Here is an 18,750-nt window from a genome sequence, read left to right on the forward strand (position 1 = left end):
TTTTTGTATTCTTGGAGCACACAGGAGAGGGGCTGTGGTCTCTGGAGGGTCAGGGAGGTGACATAGGCCACCAGAGCAATGACACGCATGGCTGTGAGTGCCCGTAGGAGCATGAGCCCCAGTTTCTGGGCAGTTTTAATTGGGGGAAGAAATCCCTTTGGGCTGAAATCATATTGGCATTGTGATTTCAAAGGCAACATTTTCAGAGATCAAGCACTTTTTCCCTGTAGTTTAGAAATTTCTGTTCTCAGAACTTTGACCTTGATATAATCAGAAAGCTCAAAGCACGTCGCATAGGCGAATCTCTCTCTCTCCTTCTCGCTGTCCCTGAAAAGCAGACAGTGAGCAGCAGGAGCAGTAATGTCCCAATTTTCCAGATGAGGAAATTGAGGTACAGAGAAACTCAGACGGGTGTCTCCGGGTCTCTCAGGGGATCACACACCCTTCCTCCCTTAGGAAGCTGGCATTTCTCAACATCTGAAAAAAAACGTGAGAAATAATCCACTAATACAAAAAACTGCTTGAAAACGACAACACACCTGTCTTTGACAATGTATAGTGGAGTAGCAGTTAGCTGTGGGTATTGGGCTCTGAGAGCCGCCTTCTATCAGGAAGGAATATTTGTGGCATTTATTGTTTTTGCTGTTATGTGTTTTTTGGTTTTGGCTTAGATAGTACGTGAATTGTGGATTTCAGTTTTTAATATGGTGAAAGTCTTAGATGGTGGATAGGATTATCAGTGCATGCAGAACAACCTCTTAGAATATGATAGCCAACTATTAAATTTTTTAAAAAATGTCTTGCAAAGATTCAGTTCCTCTGACTTAGCAAGTAAGTAGCGAAGGAGACTAAACAGTCTGCCTATCTCATTTTAAAAACTGGGTTTTCTCTTCTGACTGACAGCGTTGCATTGATGAATCATAGCTGTTGCCCCAATGTCATTGTGACCTACAAAGGGACCCTGGCAGAAGTCAGAGCTGTACAGGAAATCAAGCCGGGAGAGGAGGTGAGTTCATGGCTATGGGTGGCTGCAGCGGGCTTGAGACTACTCTTTTAAAAGGCGGTGTGGACAGATCCATGCAGTGTCACTTGACTGAATGAGCTGTGAATGCCTCCAGCAGTTTAGCTGCGTCCGCCCCCAGGCTCTCCAGGAGTCGGTGATCAGGTTTGTGACCTGTAGCTTAGATTCCCACACTTTGGGGCTTCTGTTTGGTGCTCACCATTTCCATCTCTGGTCAAGAAAAACAGGAAATAATAAATTTGAGTCAGATTTCTCACAAAGCTTTATAGGGATTTACAGAGAAAGAAGACATTTACTACCAAAATGACTTCAAACTTTTGATTCTCTTCAGAGTTTCTGTATCCCGATTGCCAAACAGCTGAGCTTGAGCTTTATTGTATGTTATTTTTTTCATGAATTCTTGCTTGTTTCCCACCATCCCTCAAAGGTCCGAAGCAAAAGAAAGCCAGCGACGCAGCAATAATAGCTGAAGAACTGGCACTGCAAGTGACACATCAGCATTTCATGTTCTATCAGTTCCCTATCTGAACTTCAGGTTGCAGTTCACTTTTTAGGAATCTAGTTCGAATGTCCAGGTATATGCAGTAATAGGAGAAATCAAGGCAGCCTGTGGCCGAGGGTCACCTTAGCTTCCCTACTCAGCTTCAGGATGAGGAGAGAACCAGCTTTCCATCACCTGCTCAGCGATTCCCTGTTCCCTTTCCATGTGTGATTCCTGACTACCTCATGAGACATCTCACCTAGGAAGGGCCGGCCTGGTGGATTGCTGTAGTATGCTCTGTGTTCTTAAGTAAATTCCCAGCAAGACACGTGAGTTTTTAGGAACTTTGTAATCACACACTTAGGTTGTCAATTTAGCAATTTGTAATGCTATTTTACGGTACACGCCTGGGTATTTGAAGTGTGAAGTGTAACTGTCAGTGTGCTGAATGAGAAGTGCTTTGCCTTCTCTGGAAGGCGCTCACTAATCCACAGCTGCCTGGGAGCTGAAGGCCAAGGTGCAGGTTGGCCCTTCTACCTTCAGCTAAATCCATCATGATGAGGGCGTGTCCCTTTTCAGCTGGGGTGTCTGAGTTTCCAAAGGTCTTACGGAGACTGCCCTGAAGCCTTTCTTTAAACAGGTTAATTGCAGCCAGTCAGAATGCAATCACCCAGCTCCAGTGTGCCTGTGGGCTGACTGCAGAGATGAGCCGGTTGTCAGCTAGGCTGGCACAGTCTGCCTGTGAGCAGTGGTACTGGAGTGGCCTTTGTCGCCATCTTCTGGAAGCTTCCGTATGTTGCACTGTGTGTCAGTCATTTCAGAGATAATCGGCAGGCTCTTGCAGTGTGAGGCAGGGCAAGGGTGGCTGCGGTTTCCTTTTGCCCTCATGTTCTCCTGGATCTGAAATGCAGCAACCTAATTTTGGGGAATTCAATGCTTTGGGGATTATTTACTCTTCAGAGGAGAAACCCCATTCCCCAGGGTTTCGGGGTGAGCTGCAACGTGTCCAGTACTGCCCCGTGGGCTGGGGAGAGCTTGGCTGCCCCTGTAGCACCCAGCCCTGTGCATGTCCTCCCCTGCCTGCCTGGTGGTGCCTGCGGTCACTGGCACGCTAGCGGCTTTGTGAGATCCATCTGTTCAGTCAGACATTTGCCTGATTGTGTGGGATGAGCAGCCAGTGAGTAGATAATGGACATCTAAATGCTGGTCTCCTCCATATGCTCCAAGTCTTAGTTACAGACCCCATTAGGAAAAGGCAAGGACGGTGGAGCCCCATGAACGAAAGGTAAGGACTTTCCAAGCTCCCTGCCCTGCAGGATCAGGAGCTGCCTGCTGGGCCAGGCTGCAGCATTCTGGTGTCCTAGAAGTTGTGTTCACCCTCCACTGGCTTCCTGGCCACCCAGAGATGTGGGTCCCAGCCCACCAAGTGGAGCCTCTTACTCCATTGCCAGGTGATGTGAGGAGGAGGGGAACTTAGCTGCGTGTGCGTGGTGTGTGCGTGCTCATACCCTCCCCTGTACGCAGCACCCAGTGATGACAGCAATGAAGCATTTGCGCCGTCCCAGGTAATGAAATACAAACTACATGAAGGCCAGGCAGAGGCAGCTGAGGGAGGCAGGGATCCTCTGAACCCTCAAGGTCACTGTTTTAAGGACTCCTTGATTCTACAGACTTTTTCCACTAACCTACACTTTGGCTTCAGCTCCCAGTTCAGCTGTGGACTAATGAACACCTTCCAGAGAAAGCCAATGTCAGGTGGCTGCTCAGTTCAGGAATTCAGTGCCTTAAAGTAAACAGCGCATTCCGCTGCTGCAACCCACCTTATCCTCCGCCCCTGCATGGATACCACCGCAGGTGACTGCAAAGGCACGGGAATGACGAGGATTGAGTTTACATGTAGCAGACTGAAGTTTTATCTTTTTGGACCCCATAGGTTTTTACCAGCTATATTGATCTCCTGTACCCAACAGAAGATAGGAATGACCGGTTAAGAGATTCTTATTTCTTTACCTGTGAGTGCCAGGAGTGCACCACCAAGGACAAGGTAAGGTTGTTCATTGGGCAAGAGTGCTGACTGCACTCTGATCTCAGGACCTCTCTGCCGAAGAGCTTGTCTGACTTGGTGGATCTCCTCTAGGATCTTTTTGACCCTTTAAACCCTCCTTACAAAGACAGCCAGAGGGAATCCAGTTAGACCAGGTCTCTCTTCAAACCTGCTCCTAGTAGCTAAAGAAAACATTTTCATTACACTGTACAAATAGGAGAAGGGTCTGCCAAACTGCTCTTTCTTGAAAAGAAACAACTGCTCAAAGGAGGAGAGGGGAAAAGCGCATGAGTTTAATCTTTAGGCTTTCCAGCCTGTTCGCCGGAATATGTAGATGTTTCCCTGGCATTTTCCAAATTGTTCCGTCAGTGCCATCCTTCCTTGTTCTAGTCTCTTGATTTGTAAATGTGTGAACATGTATATCTGCCCATAGCCAACACATTTTAGATAAGGAGTATCTAGAAAATTAATCTATTTGTTTTGTTTCTGTAAAAGGGTAATGGAGTACTGAATTTCTTTAGATACATTGCCTGATTTCCTTTCATTCTTTTGTAACGTTGGAAGGGGCCAGTGTCTCTCTCTGTATGGGAATGTGTATTATAGGAGAGGTTTCCCTATCAGTGTGGTTTCCATGGGCGGTAACGCATTGCCCTTGTGGATATTCCCTTCAGGATAAGACCAAGGTGGAAATCCGGAAGCTCAGCGATCCCCCAAAGGCAGAAGCCATCCGAGACATGGTCAGATATGCACGCAACGTCATTGAAGAGTTCCGGAGGGCCAAGCACTATAAATATATCCTTTACAACTGTGCTGATGGTTTATCATCCCTTGCCAACAAGGCAAGGTGGGAAGTTGGAAAGAGAGCAGGAGAAGGATGAATTTAAGATTCTGAAAACCAAAGGAGGAATGTCTCCCGGTAAATGTGTAAAGACGTACTGACTACCCCGATGTGGTGTCCATCCTATCGGAGTTGTATGATCTTATTTCCCCTTATTTGGCTAGTTTGGCTGGGAGCTCCATGTGGTGGAGGACCGTGAAGGACAGAGCCTTGATGGCTTTGTGCATTGGGTGTTTTACTTTGGGCAGGGCACAGTGCCAAGGGCCTTGCTTATTTCAGCTCTCCTCACTGGCACACTCTGAGCAGGGACTTTGCTCATTCCCATGCAGCAGATGAGAAAACAGCCTGATAGATATTAAGTAATTTGCCCAAAGGACACAGCCGATGGTGGTAGGATCTAGGATTGTTTCCCAGCTCTAACTATCAGAATCCATAATCTTAACCATTGTATTGTAGCATTTCTTGGGAGCTGAAAAGGGATTCGATTTGTACTCTAAATGGTAGAATTTCAAAGCAGTGAGAGGAAATTAGAGAAAGGCACATTGTTTGTCAGCATAAGAAAGAACTTTGCCACTGTGGGAGTAGTGCTCAGGGTTCCAACTTGGGTGAGGATTTGAGTTTGATTAGAATGGGGATTCTAATCAGCATTGTTTACATCAGAACTAAGGGTCTGGACCCTGCGGCTAAAATTCTTTAGTTGAGTGGTTCGGATCTTCAGGTTTTCTTCTTGAGAAATAGAATTCCTTTCACTTTTGCTTGGCTTTCTGTAAGTTACTTTTTCATAGGGTGAGGTTGAGAGTGGAGTGGACGAAAGAACTCCTTGAACCCAGCCTGGGGAAGTCTCCAGGCAGCATGGGCCCGGCGGCCGTTTCCTTGACTCCACAGCACCCCCTAGTGAACTGCTGGAGATCTGCGAGCTCAGCCAGGAGAAGATGAGCTCCGTGTTTGAGGACAGTAATGTGTACATGTTGCACATGATGTACCAGGCCATGGGTGTCTGCTTGTACATGCAGGACTGGGAAGGAGCCCTGCAATATGGACAGAAAATCATTAAGCCCTACAGGTGATTGCAGAGGCTGTTCTAATCATCCACAGAGTGGAACTTGGTTGTTTAGAATGTATACGATAGTGTCTTCCTGCCCATTGCTCAAACTTGCCTAGCGCAGGTACCTCTTTACACCCACATCTGGAGGTGCTGGTGCAGGGCACTGCTCCTGAGTCAGGCCCGTTCTCACCACCATCCCGAGGAGACAGGTTGAGGTTGTATAGCGGATACTGGGGCAAGATCCCTCCCAGGTCCGTCCAGGCTCATATCCATAGTAGTTAACCCAGGCTAATTTTAAGAAGCCACTAGTTTGCTTCTTTTCCCACCCACCACCTAGCAATTAAACTTGGAAGTTTACCTGCTTTTCATCGTTACTCACACCATCCCCTTCTTTTGCTTTTTCAAATTACAGCCCCAGTTTGCAAATGGGGAAGCTCTGGGACCCGTGGGTTGACCGTGGTTATCTAATCTCCCCACCCCAGGTTTGAAAAAAAAAAGGCTTTTTAATTTGCAGTAATAATATTATCCATGGAGAGATGTGCTGCCTGAGAGGGTTACTAAACCTAAAAGTGGGTGACAGACAGAAGTTGTGGCTTTGTCTTCTGACTCTGACTAGACACTTCAGGGCTGGGGTGGCCTAGATGGGATCACTGGAGCTCTTTTTAAAGGCATTGATGTTATGCATTTATAGGGTACGTCCAACACCAAGTGGGCCAAGTGAATCAGGGTCACTGGGCATTAGACCCAGAAATCTGTGTTCTGGGAGCATCTCAGGTGTTTCTCAGGAGTTTGAGAAGCCCTCAGTCCCCTTCCACTTCCGAGTTTAGGGTCTGTGAAGGTCGTGTCTGGTCTGAATGTCCACTGCCCACTCCACCCTCTACTTACCCCACTGTGCCCTGATCAGCCAGCAGGGGGAGCCCAAAGGAAGCCAGCTCTGAAAATCAGCTCTTGGAAACAGAATTTGTTAAATTGGGGATAAACTCAAACTTTCCCTTTCTCCTGGAGTGGATGAGGAAGTCCACTGGCCTCATGCACAGTTCTCTTTGTGAGATCTGTAGGGAGAGAGGGGCAGACAGGCAGCACCCCAGCCCTGTAGTTCTCCCAGCAGGGCCTTGCTGCGCTAGACCCATCTTTATCTGCATGAGCCCCTCCCAGAAGCCCAGCTCTGGTCCTCTGTGGGGCCACGGGTCCCAGGGCTGCCTCCTGCCCAGGAATACAGCTAGAACATGTCTTTTTGGACTGACTTTCAGGAGACACAGGGTGGAACAGCCTAGTCTTTAACATCACCTCTTACACACATGTAAGCACACACACTGGCTTACTCACCAGCTGCCTCTGGGCCCTGTTCTTAGGGAAATGGCTGTTTCTCAGACAGACCCCATCAGTCAGCCTTTAGGTACAGCCAGAGAGAACACCTGCTGTATCTAAAGCCCCTGCTGGACAACGAGGAAAGAACATCCAGAAGACATAGGAAGTGTTCTGACTTCAGAGCACTTACAGTTTTGCTAAACAACTCATATCATAGTGTGACAGAAAGCTGGGGTCTTAAGACACATTGGTGTGGGTGTGTGTGGGGGTGGGGGATTGGGTGGGTGGGTGTGTCTGAGTACCTAAGGTGATAGGCCTAATTGCTGCCTTCATAAATGGGACATTTACTTCACAAGGTGTTTTCCCAGGGTCTTCCTCTGGGTATATTTGAAACAGAAAAATCTGGATTGGGATTGAAGGTTGTATTTACAAATGCTTTTGAATAGGATTTCTTCTGCAGTTGTTATGTAACTTTTCAGAAACACACAAGCTACCAATAATGAACAACGTCTGCAATGATTCAGCAGGGTGGCAGCATCCACACTCTCCACCCAAACCCTGGTGGGATTTGGAGAGGCCACTGGTGGGGAGAGGTTGGCCCTGAGCATGGCGTCCTCCGGGCTTACTGCACCCAGCCTGTGGGCGGCTCAGCAGTCTAACATAGTGGCCTGTTGTCTCTTCTCTTGTTCTAGTAAGCACTATCCTTTGTACTCCCTCAACGTGGCCTCCATGTGGTTGAAGCTAGGGAGACTCTACATGGGCCTGGAACACAAAGCCGCAGGGGAGAAAGCCCTGAAGAAGGTATGTCTGTAACTCGGCCTTAGGATTCCCAGTGGCCAGACGGCCTCCTTAGCACACCTCCTTCATGCCTCACTAGGCTGAATGGCTGAAGCAGTGGAGGGTGAGCAGCTCTCACCCACCCTCTGGCCATGGGAGCAGCGGCGGTGGGTCCTGCAGATGAGGGTGGAGTGAGAAAGTGCACCTCTGCTGTGCCTGGAGGAATTCTCCATTTGTTTGCCCTTTAGGATTTTCAGAATGATGATCCCCAATTGTGGTGAAATCAAGGAGGTAGAGAGAGTTAGGATTAGGATGTTAGAATTACGCATTTGCTGTTTCTAAAATGCACGTAATCATCCTCTCAGTTCATTGAGGACCAGTTACATACTAAGACCCTTGTGTGCTTTTCCTTTGAATTCTCACAAAAATGAGAGGCTTTCCTGATGAACAAAAGTGAGGTTCAAGCAGATGAGGTGAGTAATAGCCTAGGGTACATAGCGGGGCCTTCATTCAAATGAAGGTCTAAGTTGAAAGCTTCAGCTCCTCTCACTCAGGCTGCGGTGAAACTGGTGGGGAGCTAGGCCCCTGGGCAGCATTTGCCTTCAGTTCGATGGCTGCCCTGTGCTGCCCAGGAGCCAGGCCCTGACCCTCACATCACGGGAGGTCAGAGTCATCCTCCTGAGTATTGATTCTCATTGTTGGTGATGTGGAATTCACAGTCAATACAGTGTAATTTAGGGGATAGTCCATTTACTCCTGTAAGAGACTTTATAAAATGTTGGGGCCATGGACAGGGCCTGCAGGCGTAATCCTTCACCTTCTCCAAAGTTTCCCAATAGACTATTTGGGAAGATGGAATAAGGCCCGCATCCCAAATAAAAGGGTCAGGGCACAGCCAGGCTTTGAGGGAGCATGAAACAAAATTTTCTGTTTTAAACTATGGAATTTGTCTTCTGAGAATTAGCCATTTAGGTCACAACTGTAAAGTGTGTCAGGTGATTAAGTAATAGATCAATGAAGGCTGGAGCAGATCTGAGCAAGGAACGTGAGTCTTGAAAAGAATGCCCAGGCAGGGTCGACACCTGAAACCGGTGATTTCCAAAGGCTTGCACTGTTACTTGGCCTGCCTCCTCTTGGCTTGAGATCTAGGAGGAGAATAAATAATAGATAGGAATGCCTGTCTTTGTCACAAGCCGTCAGAAATTCTCTGGGGGAATACTTTTTTCTCTAAGTAATTTGGCAGAATACAAAAGAGCAAATATATTCTTAGAGATGACATTTGATGTAAACTTCCTATATGCCAGGCACTGTTCGAAACACTGTATCTGAATTAACAACTCTGAGGGGTAGGTATTTTTCCAGTTTTACAGTTGGGGAAAATGAGGCACAGAGTGGTTAAGTAAATTACCCAAGGCCACACAGCTAGGAAATGATTAAACCACTGGAAACCTGACCATTTTACATTGCCTCACTGTAAAGAAAGTACATTCTCTCTAGCATCCCCCAATGAAACCTGCTACATTTCTTTAAGTTTTTAGAATATATATTAAAAGGAAAGAGTGTGCTTTTCGAAAGGGAAAAATAGTTTAACTTGGTCTTGCAGATTAGTAATGTCAACTAAAAATCAAAATAGCTTTGATGTAAAACTCACTATAGACTTTTCTATACCAGCATCACCTATTTTCTGGGTTGAACGTAATCAAAAAAATTAGTCCTTAAAGCATGTTTTACTGAAATTTCTAGAATCTTGGGGCAAGAGAATATCATGAAATCAGTTTCATGACATCATTTCTCCAGCTGCTACCTGGATATTTTTGCAGAATATTTTACCTAGCAGGAGGCACTGGATGAGTTCGCTACCAGATAGTCTTGTCCCCTTTTTTTCAAAAAAAAGCCAAGTTCTGGTGGAGAACATAGGCTCTAAAGGCCAGTTTGCATCCTGTGCCTTAAAGCAGAGAGATCCGACTTAAAGTTACCCTGGGTGGAGGTGTGAGGGGATTGGCTTCTAGGCTGTTATCGTTTGTCTCGCTCTTTCCTAGGCCATTGCAATCATGGAAGTAGCTCACGGCAAAGATCATCCATATATTTCTGAGATCAAACAGGAAATTGAAAGTCACTGAAACTATGCAGCATTTCAGTTTTCATTTAAACACTTAGTTCAGAAACCTTAAAGGATTTGAATATTCCAAATTACACACGTCACTCCAGCATCTCTGTAAAATAGTTGGAATGAAAATACTTCTTGCACTTAAACATTGCACATGCCATACTTTGAGGTTAGTCTGAATCTTGAACTTTAATACCAAATTAATTTTGAATGCTTTTGTTTCCTGAGAGATAATGGCATGGTTTCATATGCTATACTTTGGACAGAGTTTTAAAAATGCAATTATTTTTTCTTTCATGCCTCTTGTAATGTTCTGAACAAACTTGAATGATGAAAGAAAATAAAAGAGATATCAGTATTTGAGGTTTGTGTTTTCTTCTGTCTGTGGGGAGGATTTCTCAGTGGTGGTGGGAGCCCAGTCTTGGAGTGGAAGTGACACGTGCTGTCCAAAATTCAGCAAGCTCAAGTCTTCTTCCTTGGTACTGGGGTCAGGCAGCCTTTTTATTCTGCAGTAGCTTTCGTGGGGCTGTGCCTGTGGAGGAAGAAAATGGGAAGAAAGAGAAAAAGGTACAAGAAGGAAAGAAAAGTATCTGTGGTGGAGGAACAGTCCAGTGACCTGAGCGCCCTCCAGCAGGCGAGATTTCGAATCTGTTCTCTGGTGCCGGGCATTCCTTCAGTATGTAAAGGTGCTTAGTGCATGCTTTGCTTTCTTGGCTTTTCCGTCCCCATCTGTCTGAAAGCAGACTTGCCATCTCTCATTCTGTTGATTGTTCTGTGCAGTACTCTCCTTTTTTGGAAAGACTCCAGGGTATGCTTGGGAAGGAAAAAAATTTTTTTTCCTTACCAACCAACCTTGTGTTGTTGAGTAAACACTGATCTCTACCCACACAGACAACCAGAATCCAGCTTTCTGCAGCCCCACAGCCTAGACAGCAGCAACCTGGGGAGTTGTTTGTTAGCAACCATTGTACAGAAGGACCCAGCACACGTTCCTGAATGCAGTGTCTTGTAGTCCAAAGAGAGGAATTTCCCCACTGGTTAATAAGTAAAGCCTGTTGAAATTTACACGTCAATTACCTTTCATAGTCATGGTCTGAAAACAGCTAGAACAGCTATAAATCTGGTACATTTTCCTTCCTTCCTCATCTACACGCACCCGCATCTTCACACACACTCATGCCCCTCTTTCACACACAGTTTACTGCACACAGTGGGATTTAGCAGATAGAATGCATTCTTTTGTCCTGTGTAGTCCAATAAGACATTTATTGAACACCTGGTACTATCTATGCAAAATGCTCTGAATAGCTCTCTAGGTGCAAAGAGAAGAGTAAAGCATGGTCCCGGATCAGTGGAACTTAGTGTTTTTTTTTTTTTCTCTTGAGACGGAGTCTTGCTCTGTCGCCCCAGCTGGAATGCAGTGGCGCTATCTCGGCTCACTGCAAGTTCCGCCTCCTGGGTTCACGCCATTCTCCTGCCTCAGCCTCCCAAGTAGCTGGGACTACAGGCGTCTGCCACCATACCCGGCTCATTTTTTTGTATTTTTTTAGTAGAGATGGGGTTTCACCGTGTTAGCCAGCATGGTCTTGATCTCCTGACCTCGTGATCCTCCCTCCTCGGCCTCCCAAAGTGCTGGGATTACAGGCGTGAGCCACTGTGCCTGGCCCATAACTTAGTGTTTTAAGAATGTTCATTTACTATATATTCAGTGACGAAGCCTAAAATAAACTTAGCCTACTGTCTCTATAGGTTTTATAAAATTTGCAAAAGTAATCCTTTCTCAGTAAATTCAAGTAATGGAAAGGTATATGAGAAAAGTAAACTTCTTTGTTCCTCACCAGTCCCACTGCCTGGAGCTAACTACCATAAACAGTTGCTTTATGGTCCCAGGTTTTTCCATTCCTGGATGATGTATCTATATAAATAGATTTAGAAGAGCAAAGACAGGATGGTACTGACATAGGATTTTGTAACCTGCTTATCCAAATGAACAAAATGGATCTCTTTGCATTTCAGCACTTACAGATTTGCCTCATTCTATTTAGAGACAGAATATTGCATTGGATGCATGTCATTGTGGACTCAGTACTTCTCCTATTTATGGACAGGAGATTTTTTCCCAGTTTGCTGCTATTACAAACAATGCCACAATGAATGATCTGAAACATAAAACTTTGCTGTCGTGTGGTAGCATTTTGGGGAATAGATCCCTGAAAGTGCAACTTCAAGATCTAATAGTGGGAATATTTTTAAAATTTGAATAAATATAGCCACATTTCCTTTTGTAAGAAAAAACTGCATCAGATACAAATAAGATATAATAGTATTTGCTTTCCTCTCCCTCATAACATTGTATTATCATTAAAATGTTTTTGGCAATGTAATGTGTGAAATATTTTGTTTTATGTGCATTTATTAGTGAGATTGGACTCACTAAGGATTTATTTTATTTCTTTGGTGAATTGACGTTCATGGCTGAGCTGTTTTTAGCACAACACTTTCTGACACCAAATGTTTGAGGTTTTATCTCTCACCAGCTATTCTCTAACTCTTTGGACACCAACTGTGTGTCCTACAATTCAGTTCTATTCTGATACTACCCTGGAGTTAGTGTCAGACTCCATAGGTTTAAAGACTGCATCCCACAAGACTTCCCTCACTTCAGACGCCAGTTGGAAGGATCTCACTCGGTTACCCAGGCTGGAGTGCGCTGGAGTCATTTTTTTTGTTTTTTTTAGTAGAGATGGGGTTTCACCGTGTTAGCCAGCATGGTCTTGATCTCCTGACCTCGTGATCCTCCCTCCTCGGCCTCCCAAAGTGCTGGGATTACAGGCGTGAGCCACTGTGCCTGGCCCATAACTTAGTGTTTTAAGAATGTTCATTTACTATATATTCAGTGACGAAGCCTAAAATAAACTTAGCCTACTGTCTCTATAGGTTTTATAAAATTTGCAAAAGTAATCCTTTCTCAGTAAATTCAAGTAATGGAAAGGTATATGAGAAAAGTAAACTTCTTTGTTCCTCACCAGTCCCACTGCCTGGAGCTAACTACCATAAACAGTTTGCTTTATGGTCCCAGGTTTTTCCATTCCTGGATGATGTATCTATATAAATAGATTTAGAAGAGCAAAGACAGGATGGTACTGACATAGGATTTTGTAACCTGCTTATCCAAATGAACAAAATGGATCTCTTTGCATTTCAGCACTTACAGATTTGCCTCATTCTATTTAGAGACAGAATATTGCATTGGATGCATGTCATTGTGGACTCAGTACTTCTCCTATTTATGGACAGGAGATTTTTTCCCAGTTTGCTGCTATTACAAACAATGCCACAATGAATGATCTGAAACATAAAACTTTGCTGTCGTGTGGTAGCATTTTGGGGAATAGATCCCTGAAAGTGCAACTTCAAGATCTAATAGTGGGAATATTTTTAAAATTTGAATAAATATAGCCACATTTCCTTTTGTAAGAAAAAACTGCATCAGATACAAATAAGATATAATAGTATTTGCTTTCCTCTCCCTCATAACATTGTATTATCATTAAAATGTTTTTGGCAATGTAATGTGTGAAATATTTTGTTTTATGTGCATTTATTAGTGAGATTGGACTCACTAAGGATTTATTTTATTTCTTTGGTGAATTGACGTTCATGGCTGAGCTGTTTTTAGCACAACACTTTCTGACACCAAATGTTTGAGGTTTTATCTCTCACCAGCTATTCTCTAACTCTTTGGACACCAACTGTGTGTCCTACAATTCAGTTCTATTCTGATACTACCCTGGAGTTAGTGTCAGACTCCATAGGTTTAAAGACTGCATCCCACAAGACTTCCCTCACTTCAGACGCCAGTTGGAAGGATCTCACTCGGTTACCCAGGCTGGAGTGCGCTGGAGTCATTTTTGTTTGTTTGTTTTTAGAGGTGGGGTCTTGCTGTCTTGCCCAGGCTGGTCTCCAACTCCTGGCCTAAAGAGATCCTCCCACCTCGGCTTCCCAAAATGCTGAAATTACAGGCATGAACCACCTTGCCTGGCTCCCAGGTTACCCAGTTTCTATCTGACGTGGAGGGGGTTCCCACAATCCCCTCACCTTCGTGTTCAATGATTTGCTAGAATGGCTTATCAGAGTCCGGAAAACATTTTACTTCCTATGATTGGCTTATTATAAAGGATACAAGTGAACAGGCACATGAAAGGGACATAGGGCAAGGTCTGGAAGGGTCTTGGGTACAGGAGCTTCCATCCTCATGGAGCTGGGATGTGACATCTTCCTGGCACGTGGATGTGTACACCAACTCGGAAGCCCTCCAAACCCCATTGTGGGGGTTTAAGTCATTGATCATTTAATGACTTCAATGATCATTAGTCATTTAATGAAATCATTAGCCATTGATGATTAACTCAGTCTCCAGCCCTTCTACCCCACAGGTTGGGGAGTTGAGGCTGAACATTACAAGCTTCTAATTAAGGCTTGATCTTTCTGGAGGTCACCCCTCATCCTGAAGCTACCTAGAGGCCCACCAAGAGTTGCCATATTAGAACAAAAGAGACTCCTGTCACTTAGGAAATTCCAAGGGTTTTAGGAGCTGTATCCTAGGAACTGAGGACAATGACCAAATATCTTTCTGTGTCACTAAAGGACACCCTTTGGTCTCTGACCACAGATTCCTCATAAAAAAGGATGATATTTACTGGCACATTTCCAGCTTCCCATGTAGTCACTGATAATCCAGGCTGTCATCCTATTGCATGAAAATGTCTTCCTAGCTGAGGCCACTCAGGCGTGCAGGCTTCCAGTTGAGCGTGTCACGTTCCACAGGTGAGAGTGATCTTGGCAATATGTCTTCACCCTTCCAGGCCTCTGGTATAATAGAGCTAAGAGACAATATCATCTCTTGTTCTGAGCCTTTTTCAAGATGTCAGCACGATACTGGATTTCCCCTATTACATAACTCATTTACTCATTCCTTTGCCCTCAGCTGCTATTTCTCCTCTCCATTTATCCCCTAACTTTGTTCATTCACCGTTAGGGGATATGGAACCTAAGTAGCTTCCACCTCTGTGCTCGTCTAGGTTGCAGACAGCAATACCAGTCTAACGAACGCCTCTCTTCAGTCCACTCCCTTCGGGTGGGGTAGGATTCCATAAGTAGAGAACTAGTGGGCTATTTCTGACATTAGGCAGTAGAGCTGCATTCACTGGTAACCCCGATTTTGCCAGATAGGATGAAGGCCTAACCTGCCCCATCAGGCCCTTAGGAATTCTGACATAAAGGTTTAGAAACATAGTTCCAGTTTCTTGCTTAGAAATCATTCTTGCTTCCAGCACTGGTAGTTGCAGCCCTGGTCCTGGGACCACTGCATCAGATAGGAAAAAGAAGGGTGAGATGATGTAGGGAAGGAAAAAAAAAAATAAAGTATGGTCATACCAGAATCTTTTCCTTGGGAAGAATGGTGGTCATACCAGCACCCTTTCCCAACCCCTCTGCCCCAGGTTCACCAGGAAAACAGGACTCTCTCCAGTGGGGACACTCCCTTAGGCCCCCCTTATTTTATGTGAGCACACACTTGTGAAGGCATGGAAGCCAGCCCTTCCTGACTATCTCCCCCAATTTTAGACAGTAAATATTTCAACTGCCTGTTACAATTCTCTGTTAAGTCATTTCTCTGAGGGTAATATGCAACACAAAGCGCCCATTTGCTGAGATATCTCTTCCCACTGGAGGACATGGTGGGCTGCAAAGTGTGTCCCTTGGTCTGGAATAGGTGCACTATCTTCTGGTTCTTTTGTAGCATTCTGAGCATACTTGCATTTACCACTGGGTAAGCAAATCCCAGTCCAGAGTCAGTGCTGATTTCTCTCAGGACCCAGTTGTAGCCTCCTGGGCCTACTGGCATTAGCCTGACTTGTGAGCTAAGTGCAGGGCCCCCACCCCACCCAAAACAGCCCTTACTGGCATTTTGTTTCTCAGAGGGTGCAACAGAGATGTGTCTAGATTGAGTGCATCTCTGCATTGTTGCAGCCTGTCCCCGCCATGTCCACTCATTTCATGGCCCTCGGTGGCCACCTAGGTGAGCACATGAGGGTATCTGCTGTTGATTCCATTTATCTTCTGATGCTGGAAGGGTTTTCTTTTGATGGGCATCGATACATCCTACTTTAATGCACTCTTCAAATTCCCATGGTGGTTCCCATCTGGGCTAAGTCCCACAAGACTGCCCTCACTTCAGATGCCAGTTACAAGTATCAGGCTCCCAGGTTAACCATACTTCTGTCTGATTTGGCTACAAAGTCAAGGGGTTCCCACAACCTCCTCCCTTATTTTATGTTCATTAATTTGCTAGAATGGCTCACAAAACTCTAGAAAACACTTTACTTTCTATTACTGGTTTATCATAAAAAAGACAAATGAATAGGCCAATGAAGAGGTACATAGGGTGAAGTTCAGAAGGATCCTGAGCACAGAAGCTTCTGGTCCCATGGAGTTGTGGTATGCCACCCTCCTGGCATGTAGATGTATTCACCAACTCAGAAGCTCTCTGAATACTATTGGTCAGGGGGTTTTATGGCAGTTCCATTACATAGGCATGATTGATTGATTAACCATTGAAACTGACTCAATCTCTAGGATCTCTTTCTTTCCAGAGGTTGGGGATAGGGCTGAAAGTTCTAAGCTCCTAATCAAGTCTTAGTCTTTTGGAAGACCCGCCCCCATCCTGAAGCTATCAAGGGGTCCACTAACAATTGTCTCACTACGGCCTGGCACGGTGGCTCACGCCTGTAATCCCAGCACTTTGGGAGGCCAAGGCGGGTGGATCACAAGGTCAGGAAATCGAGACCATCCTGGCTAACACGGTGAAACCCTGTCCCTACTAAAAATACAAAAAATTAGCCGGGCGTGGTGGTGGGTGCCTGTAGCCCCAGCTACTTGGGAGGCTGAGGCAGGAGAATGGCCTGAACCCAGGAGGTGGAGCTTGCAGTGAGCAGAGATCACGCCACTTCACTCTAGCCTGGGTGACAGAGCGAGACTCTGCCTCAAAAAAAAAAAAAAAAAAAAAGGATTGTTTCACTAAAACAAAAGAGGCTCCTATCACCCTTGATATGAAATTCCAAATTTTTCTGTGATACCACATGGCCATTGATTGTTTTGCTATTAATGTCTTTCATAATAACTTCTGAGCTTGGTATATATTAGGGTATTAGCTCCTTGTCATATGTTAAAAATATTTTTACTTTAGTTGTCCATTAACTTTATTTTTCATGACACTTGCTGTACAAAGGCAGATTGTTTTCATCTTTAAGTGAAGAAAACTATTACTGGTTTATTATAAAAAGTAATATTAATTTGTATTTAAATCTTTGATCTAGCTAGAAATTTTTTTTCTTTTTTTTTTTTAGACTGAGTCTCGTTCTGTCGCCCAGGCTGGAGTGCAATGGCTCAATCTCGGCTCACTGCAACCTCTGTCTCCTGGGTTCAAGCGATTCTCCTGCCTCAGCCTCCTGAGTAGCTGGGGTTACAGGCACACACCACCACGCCTGGCTAATTTTTATATTTTTAGTAGAGACGGGGTTTCACCATGTTGGTCAGGCTGGTCTCAAACTCCTCCTGACCTTGTGATCCACCCGCCTCGGCCTCGCAAAGTGCTGGGATTATAGGCATCAGTCACCGCGCCTGGCAGAACTGTTTAATAAGATATACAGGCCAAGCACAGGGGCTCTTGCCTGTAATCCCAGCACTTTGGGAGTCCGAGGTAGGCTGATCCACTTGAGCCCAGGAGTTCAGGATGAGCCTGTGCAACATGACAAAATCCCATCTCTATAAAAAATACAAAAATTAGCTGGGCATGGTGGTGCACGCCTGTAGTCCCAGCTACTCTGGAGGCTGAGGTGGGAGGATCACCTGCACCCAGGAGGCACAGGGTTCAGTAAGCCAAGATCATGCCACTGCACTCCAGCGCGGGCAACAGAGCGAGACCCAGTCTCAAATAAATAAAAACAATAAAACATCTCATGGTATTCCTTAATACATTTTAATTTTCATTTATTGAATTACTTGTTGAATTATTTATTTTCTCATGCTGATTTGGAAGGGTACCATGATCATTTCTCTAAAACTTTGGTTTATTTCTGCAGCATTTCATTCTATTGATCTATTCTTGTGCCAGTAAAATACTCTTTTATATTGTTGCGCTGTAAAGCTTGTAGTATATACTAAGGCTAATCCTTCTGGGTTCCCCTGAATTGTTCTGGTGTTGTGATTTTTTATTGGACTTGCACTGGAGTCAGTGATATACAGAGAACTAGCCTTTTTATGAGTCTTCTATTCAAGAATGTGGTAAGTTTATTAATTCATCTAAGTTTTGCCTCAGAAGTAGTTTTGCTGTGTTTATACAAGTTTCATTTATTCTTTTTGTTAGATGTTTGTTTTCTTTAGCTGAGTTTTTTTTCCCCCATTATGTTTCTTAACTAGTAAATCTGGCAAGTTTTTCCCATTTATTTTCATTAAAGAAAACAAGAGGTAAAAATCACATAAAATAGCCATATTTGGTTCTGGTATTGTAATCTTATTGCATATTTGTGTGTGCGCGTTGCTGTTTCTAATATTTATCTTTAGTTTTGAGGAGAATTATTCTGTTTCTTTCTTTTAAAAAATTTTCTTCCCCAGCTCTGCTAACAGTATATTTGGAGACAGATACGTCTACTAGGTTAGTTTTCTCTCTCAATTATATAATAAACTTCTACTTTTTCTGTTTATCAACCAAAGAAAAGAAACTGGTTCTATTTGCTCAGCTCACAAAAGAGAAAACGAATTAGTGTATCTGTTCTCCTGCCATTCTACCTGATTTACTTCCATTTTCATTGGCCTCTTTTATCAATTATCATCTTTTTTAACATTATGTAGCCTTTCTTTCAATAATTGTAATTGCTTTGTTGCCACAGTCACCATAGAGAATTAAGTGTATGTTTAATAAGATTTGCTTGCCATATCCTTTCACCCCAGAGTGGCTTACAGTATTCTCATTTTTTTGATGTCAAACTAGTTGGGATCGCTGGTAGTTCAATGACCACTTGTATAGTCCTGGGGGTTGTCAATGCGTTACTGGGAGAAGTTGTTATATTT

At 44.4% G+C, this 18,750-nt stretch overlaps 1 protein-coding gene across 3 annotated transcripts in view; it reads left to right on the forward strand.

Moving 5' to 3' along the window:
- The window catches only part of SMYD2 (SET and MYND domain containing 2), an 86,494-nt gene that overhangs the window by 48,833 nt on the left and 18,911 nt on the right, over positions 1-18,750 (forward strand). Inside the window, exons 7-12 of one of the 3 annotated variants that reach the window (XM_033200156.1) lie at positions 904-1,006; positions 3,436-3,546; positions 4,218-4,338; positions 5,273-5,447; positions 7,430-7,538; positions 9,554-9,981. In XM_033200156.1, coding sequence (XP_033056047.1) covers positions 904-1,006; positions 3,436-3,546; positions 4,218-4,338; positions 5,273-5,447; positions 7,430-7,538; positions 9,554-9,634 — 700 coding nt within the window. In that variant the 3' untranslated portion in view covers positions 9,635-9,981. Of the gene's footprint in view, positions 1-903; positions 1,007-3,435; positions 3,547-4,217; positions 4,339-5,272; positions 5,448-7,429; positions 7,539-9,553; positions 9,982-18,750 lie in introns of those variants that run through there. The other 2 variants (XM_033200158.1, XM_033200157.1) reach the window with 2 other exon arrangements.

Source organism: Trachypithecus francoisi, unplaced genomic scaffold (assembly GCF_009764315.1).
Source record: "Trachypithecus francoisi isolate TF-2019V2 unplaced genomic scaffold, Tfra_2.0 Lachesis_group5, whole genome shotgun sequence".
In the NCBI taxonomy this organism is placed as follows: Eukaryota; Metazoa; Chordata; class Mammalia; order Primates; family Cercopithecidae; genus Trachypithecus; species Trachypithecus francoisi.